Genomic DNA, 7,500 nt, shown 5'->3' with positions numbered 1-7,500 from the left:
GACCAGCGTTGCAGCATGAGCTCCAGCGTCTCGCTGTGGTACAGCTGCAGGTCTGAGAGGGAAAAAAAAACACCATTTCAGCGTCTCGCTGTGGTACAGCTGCAGGTCTGAGAGAAAAAAAAACACCTTCGAAGTGCATCAAACTAACATATTTCGAAATTTTAATATGCTTATTTGCGAAAATATATGAAAACATTGACCGACTCACTGAGCTCGCACGGTATCCTGTGTAATTTCATCTCCCACTTCGTTTTAAGCCTGCATTGTTCCTGGCTATATTTTGAGGGTTGATTTTAAGGGGAAAATAGCACTTCCCCTTGCTCCCTAAAGTAATGGGACACCCTAGCCCTACACGTGCACGCGCAAAAACGAGGGTTAGGGCAAAAATCTAGGGGTAGGGGAGGTATTGGGACGGGCCCTTTGTTTGTTTGTTTAATTTAAGGCCATTTCCGCAACTACAGTAAGGTCATTTAATGACCAGAGCACTGATCCAGTCTCTGAGGGCTCACTTGCAGATTTGGGATCCTCCAGTTTCCTACGGATTTGGCGCGTGAGACTCTGGATTAAGGCGTAGACCAGATCACAGGTCTTCACTGGGTTGCCGATGATCTTCATGGAGTTGATGAGGGAGGGGCTGCCTGTAGGAGCCAGCTGTGAGGAGAGGAGAGAGGAGAGTGAGGAGAGTAGAGAGGAGAGGAGAGAGGAGAGTAGAGAGGAGAGTAGAGAGGAGTGAGGAGTGAGGAGTGAGGAGTGAGGAGTGAGGAGAGTAGAGTAGAGAGGAGAGGAGAGAGGAGAGGAGAGTAGAGAGGAGAGGAGAGTAGAGAGGAGAGGAGAGAGGAGTGAGGAGAGGAGAGAGGAGAGAGGAGAGAGGAGAGGAGAGAGGAGAGAGGAGAGAGGAGAGTGGAGAGCAGAGAGGAGAGGAGAGAGGAGAGTAGAGAGGAGAGGAGAGGAGAGAGGAGAGGAGAGGAGAGTGGAGAGTAGAGAGGAGTGAGGAGAGGAGAGAGGAGAGAGGATAGAGGAGAGAGGAGAGTGAGGAGAGGAGAGAGGAGAGAGGAGAGAGGAGAGGAGAGAGGAGAGAGGAGAGTGAGGAGAGGAGAGAGGAGAGAGGAGAGAGGAGAGGAGAGGAGAGGAGAGGAGAGGAGAGAGGAGAGAGGAGAGGAGAGTGAGGAGAGTGAGGAGAGTGAGGAGAGAGGAGAGAAGAGAGGAGAGTAGAGAGGAGAGTCATCCACTACACCGAACTAAACACAACTCATTACCGTATGTTTCATCCGCAGCAGTCAACAGTGCCAACAACAAAATACATTTTGTTGAGTCCATTTTTTGTTTATTTAATTGTTTATCATTATACTATATATAAGTAATGTAATATTAATAATATAACTAATTTACTATGTTTATCTTTAAGAATGTCTTTACAAAGTGCTCAACGGCACCAGACATTGCTCGCCATGCTAGTTCACCTTCTCGTAGTCCTCCTCGGTGAAGTCGCGCTCGCGCTGCATGATCTCGTGCAGATGGGCTTTGACCCGCTGCTGGCAGTCGGTCAGTGAGTCGCTGTCGCTGTCCAGCAGGCCGTTCATGTTGGCACTCTTCACCATCTGCACCAGGATGGGGGTCAGTTCGCCCTCGAGGGCCAGCAGACCCTGCAGCCCACAGAGAGAGCCAATCACATGAGTCCAGACATGACTCATCAATCACAGAGAGACATTCACATGAGTCCAGACATGACTCATCAATCACAGAGAGAGCCATTCACATGAGTCCAGACATGACTCATCAATCACAGAGAGAGCCATTCACATGAGTCCAGACATGACTCATCAATCACAGAGAGCCATTCACATGAGTCCAGATATGACTCATCAATCACAGAGAGAGCCATTCACATGAGTCCAGACATGACTCATTAATCACGGCAAATCACATGCTTACAAACAAACGTCTGAAAATGTATTTCCAATCCAGACATGTTTCAAATGTTTCTTTTAAGTCCTAGCAGCATTGTACATTTCCACCAAATACTCTCTTTACTTTCTTACTTCTTATACTTTCTTGAATTTCCCCTGGGGATCAATAAAGTATCTATCTATCTATCTATCTATCTATCTATCTATCTCTCATACACTCGTTCACACGCTCGCAAAATGCAAGGTATAATTGTGTGTGTTGGGAAATGTGCAGCTTAGGTCGGTCAGTAGCAGAGTTGCTGAAAGCAACGTGAATGCGTCAGGATGCACAGACTGTGTGTCAGATTTCAGGCTTAAGAAAAGTGTCTCAGGGCATGTTAAGTGGCGTCCACCAGAGGTCCCCTGCAGATGTCATCATCAGCACTGTCATCAGCCCAGCCCATCAGGTCAGATAGGGTTACCTTGGCAAACGCAGCGGCGGTCATCTGCACACGGCCCTCGTCCGAGGCGTAGATCTTGAGGTCATGGCGGTATGTGCTGTGGAGTCTCAGCAGGCCGCAACCAGGGAAGCCCGCGTAATCACCTAGCAACAGAAAGTACAGGCATTCCTCAATCACCTAGCAACAGAGAGTGCAGGCATTCCTCAATCACCTAGCAACAGAGAGTACAGGCATTCCTCAGACACACAGCACCTGTCTCAGTTCATACAGTCTACACAGACGTAAAGGGGAGCACAGCTCTCTGTGTGAGACAAGGTCCTTTAGAACTCTCATTGCTTGCCATAATGGAAACAGTACGCTGCAAGTCTAAAATATTTTGAAAAAGATTGAATCAAAGGTGACTCTTGCATTTGCAGTCTCACAAAGGTGATCAATATTCAAGACAAATAAAAATAAAAACTTCTGGACATAATATGACATCAATTTCTAGCAATTTTTCACTGAACAACAAATTAGTGTCAGGTCATATTAGTATTTGCAGACCATTTGCAGTATAACAAAGAGCATAAAATACCAACATCTAGGACTAAACAAACACCCAGTAACAAAATGTATGGATATATATGATATATATGGAATATATCATATATATGGGACCATATCATGAATAAGTATTCTACTACATTGAAAATAATCAGGCATGGGTTAATCTAGACACACAACTGTTCAGTGACTGTAAAAAGTTTTTTTTATAGTCATTGGAGCAGTCTCACTAATGCTAGCCAGTCATCTCTTTCCATTTGACACACTTCTCTATCCAAAACCCTCCTTGCAATCCACTCCCAAGCAGACACGAACAACCCACTGCATCATAGATCAGAGGACACAGATGGTGGCAGTTAGAGTCCAGTGCTGAGGTTTAGCAGGAAGCCATGGAGTGGAAAGCCACAACCCGGATGTTAATGATAAGCTCAACGTCCAAAGCCCTTCTTACCACAGTCAATAGGGGACTCGCAGCCAAGGGCCTTGTGGTTACCATCTAGTTTACAGTTCAGAAGGTGAGAGGAGAAAAGGAGAGTGAACAAGCGCATGTCCAGTGTGACCAGACAAAGAGGTGATTTGAGAGCCACTGTTAAATAGACTTCAGGTGTGGTGCAGTAGGGGACATGTTAAATAGACTTCAGGTGTGGTGCAGTAGGGGACATGTTAACTAGACTTCAGGTGTGGTGCAGTAGGGGACATGTTAAATAGACTTCAGGTGTGGTGCAGTAGGGGACATGTTAACTAGACTTCAGGTGTGGTGCAGTAGGGGACATGTTAACTAGACTTCAGGTGTGGTGCAGTAGGGGACATGTTAAATAGACTTCAGGTGTGGTGCAGTAGGGGACATGTTAACTAGACTCCAGGTGTGGTGCAGTAGGGGACATGTTAACTAGACTTCAGGTGTGGTGCAGTAGGGGACATGTTAACTAGACTCCACGTGTGGTGCAGTAGGGGACATGTTAACTAGACTTCAGGTGTGGTGCAGTAGGGGACATGTTAACTAGACTTCAGGTGTGGTGCAGTAGGGGACATGTTAACTAGACTTCAGGTGTGGTGCAGTAGGGGACATGTTAACTAGACTTCAGGTGTGGTGCAGTAGGGGACATGTTAACTAGACTTCAGGTGTGGTGCAGTAGGGGACATGTTAACTAGACTCCAGGTGTGGTGCAGTAGGGGACATGTTAACTAGACTCCAGGTGTGGTGCAGTAAGGGACATGTTAACTAGACTCTAGGTGTGGTGCAGTAAGGGACATGTTAACTAGACTTCAGGTGTGGTGCAGTAGGGGACATGTTAACTAGACTTCAGGTGTGGTGCAGTAGGGGACATGTTAACTAGACTTCAGGTGTGGTGCAGTAGGGGACATGTTAACTAGACTTCAGGTGTGGTGCAGTAGGGGACATGTTAACTAGACTTCAGGTGTGGTGCAGTAGGGGACATGTTAACTAGACTCCAGGTGTGGTGCAGTAGGGGACATGTTAACTAGACTCCAGGTGTGGTGCAGTAGGGGACATGTTAACTAGACTTCAGGTGTGGTGCAGTAAGGGACATGTTAACTAGACTCTAGGTGTGGTGCAGTAAGGGACATGTTAACTAGACTTCAGGTGTGGTGCAGTAGGGGACATGTTAACTAGACTCCAGGTGTGGTGCAGTAGGGGACAGCTGAGGGGGCTGGACGGCACAGCCAGGCTGGGCTCGGCCAGGGACATGCATTCTACAAGCAAACTGGTTGCTTGGTTCTCAAAGTGACTGAACTCAACAAAATGCATTTTTTTAGTGTAGGACTTGCAAGATCTATTGCCATATTATATGCCGGTACATTCATATCATTTTATCAAAAGTAAGGTGATACGATGACAAGTACAAGGCAGCCTGTCACATATAATATATCCCATAATAAGAGTGCATCATATAATATATCCCATAATATAATATATCCCATAATAATATAAACCATAATAGGTGTGCATCATATAATATATCCCATAATAATATACCCCATAATAAGTGTGCATCATATAATATATCCCATAATAAGTGTGCATCATATAATATATCCCATAATAATATATCCCATAATAAGAGTGCATCATATAATATATCCCATAATAAGAGTGCATCATATAATAAATCCCATAATAATATATCCTATAATATAATATATCCCATAATAAGAGTGCATCATATAATATATCCCATAATAAGAGTGCATCACATAATATATCCCATAATAATATATCCCATAATACGAGTGCATCATATAATATATCCCATAATATAATATATCCCATAATACGAGTGCATCATATAATATATCCCATAATAAGAGTGAATCATATAATATATCCCATAATATAATATATCCAATAATAAGAGTGAATCATATAATATATCCCATAATAAGAGTGCATCACATAATAGATCTCATAATAATAGATCCTATAATAAGTGCATCATAATAGATCCCATAAAGAGTGCATCATATAATATATCCCATAATAAGAGTGCATCATATAATATATCCCATCATATAATATATCCCATAATAAGAGTGCATCATATAATATATCCCATCATATAATATATCCCATAATAAGAGTGCATCACATAATATATCCCATAATACGAGTGCATCACGTGAGCAAAAGCAAGAGCAAAAGTGTGGTGATATTTATATATTTTCAAAAGATATGCAAAAGAGAGGGAGGGGGAAATGTACTACAGAAATAAAATGTTTTTCAAATTCAGATGATAATGGCAAATATTATAGACTAAATGTAAAGACTAAATATTTTAGAGACAAAATATATATAAGGCCTATAATACAAAAACAGCTTCATCTGAACTGAAACATTACAATACAAAAAGTGTGGTTGCTCATTGATCGACTGTATTTACTGTAAAAAATGAAAATAAAACAGACGTGATCATCCCACGGGTGTGAACACGATGAATGGATATAAATCTGTGAGGAGGAACAAATGGAATGTGTGGAATTCCAGAGATTAGTGAGAGGACAGGCCTACCCCACTTCATCAACCTCACAACCGCCACAAGACAGGACAAGACAGGAATCAGCACGTCAAGAGTGTGCAGCAGTCAAATAATAAGCAGCCTTTAGACCAAAGACCAGGCGTCATACCCTGTGTCTGGCTACTAGAAATCAATGCCCCGGCAATGTGCCAATTTATATGTAAACTGCATTGTCCATGAAGTGATTTAAACACATGTACTTAATCCCTACTGTATGTAGGAAGTTAGGAACCCTGCCTCTTAAATCTGCTATAAAGTTCACTTTATCTACTATACTACAACCTGAAAAAACATTTTTATCTACTATACTATAACCTGCTCTTTATCTAATGAACCCAATAACACTGGCCATGGCATGATACAGAATACTATCTATCTACACACTTTACCAGTGACCAATGTCCACCAAACTGGCCACGTGCAAGATATAGAATACTGTCTAGTCACTGGTAAAGTGTGTACTTGTAGATAATGTCCACCAAACTGGCCACGTGCCCAATGAGAGTAGAGTGCGTGATACAGAGAGGCAGTATCTCTAGAGCCTGGGACTAAATCAGCATCTCTAGAGCCTGGGACTAAATCAGCATCTCTAGAGCCTGGGACTGAATCAGCATCTCTAGAGCCTGGGACTGAATCAGCATCTCTAGAGCCTGGGACTGAATCAGCATCTCTAGAGCCTGGGACTGAATCAGCATCTCTAGAGCCTGGGACTGAATCAGCATCTCTAGAGCCTGGGACTGAATCAGCATCTCTAGAGCCTGGGACTGAATCAGCATCTCTAGAGCCTGGGACTAAATCAGCATCTCTAAAACCTGGGACTGAAGGCTCTGTGTGTCAGGAGCCTTGCGAGCTCTCTCTGTGCTTTATCAGTGGAGTGGACGGATAGGCTGGGCTAACCGCTGGACGCCGGGCACAGTACCTTGTCCTCCAGGGTACATGCAACGGAAGGCCCTGCCCAGCTCCTCAGCCTGCACCCTGCCTGCAGGGGTCAGTTCGCCTCCCCACTTCAACACCAGCAGCAGGGACGGGCCCTCCCTCTGAGAGTCTGCCAGGGGAAAAGTGTAGAAAAGAGAGTCACCCAAACACTCAATTAACAAACTACACTTCACATGTACTGTTGGGTTATGGTGTGAATTGGCAACAATGATGCAGGAGTGCTTAAGACTGCTACTGCATGTTTGTGTGCATACTTGTGTGCCGCATATTGCTTTATAAGGCTTGAAGGGGTTACAGAAATGCATCTCAGATATTGAAAACCTGATGCTTAATGCAATCGTACCCTCTTCCTCACTGGAGGCTTTAAGCTGACCGTTGGGCAGGTACGTCAGCTGCACCTTCCTGTTGATCCCTGAGAAATGTCCGTACCTGCGGGGGAGGACCACAGCACGTTAGGAGGACAACAAGACAACAACCCTGCTGCCATTTTTACACACACTCTACGGTCGTCCCCAACCAAGGGCACACAACTCCCTGGACTGCAGCCCTGGTCAGTCCGTCCAGCCTCACACAGCTATGTGGTGCGGGTGCTCGACTAGCTGGCACTGCCATGTTTATGTAAACATGTGTACGGGTGCTCGA

General features: G+C 44.4%; 1 protein-coding gene across 6 annotated transcripts in view; it reads right to left on the bottom strand.

Annotated features, from left to right (window-relative positions):
* ppip5k1b (diphosphoinositol pentakisphosphate kinase 1b) overlaps positions 1–7,500 on the bottom strand; it is a 36,111-nt gene that overhangs the window by 18,972 nt on the left and 9,639 nt on the right. For all 6 annotated transcript variants that reach the window (XM_076271599.1, XM_076271602.1, XM_076271603.1 and 3 more), the window contains 6 exons: positions 7,202–7,287; positions 6,842–6,967; positions 2,369–2,490; positions 1,461–1,643; positions 510–651; positions 1–52 (listed from right to left, as the gene is read on the bottom strand). The exon at positions 1–52 is cut by the window's left edge and continues 172 nt beyond it. In XM_076271599.1, the coding sequence (XP_076127714.1) occupies positions 1–52; positions 510–651; positions 1,461–1,643; positions 2,369–2,490; positions 6,842–6,967; positions 7,202–7,287 (711 nt within the window). The remainder of the gene's footprint in view (positions 53–509; positions 652–1,460; positions 1,644–2,368; positions 2,491–6,841; positions 6,968–7,201; positions 7,288–7,500) is intronic.

This window comes from Alosa pseudoharengus, unplaced genomic scaffold, assembly GCF_046254945.1.
Source record: "Alosa pseudoharengus isolate Yale_2024_CS ecotype anadromous, Long Island Sound unplaced genomic scaffold, YU_APseudo_1.1 YU_APseudo_1.1_scf_10, whole genome shotgun sequence".
NCBI lineage: Eukaryota > Metazoa > Chordata > Actinopteri > Clupeiformes > Clupeidae > Alosa > Alosa pseudoharengus.
The sequence above is the reverse complement of the archived record's forward strand: the minus strand, read 5'-3'. Positions and strand labels throughout refer to the sequence as shown.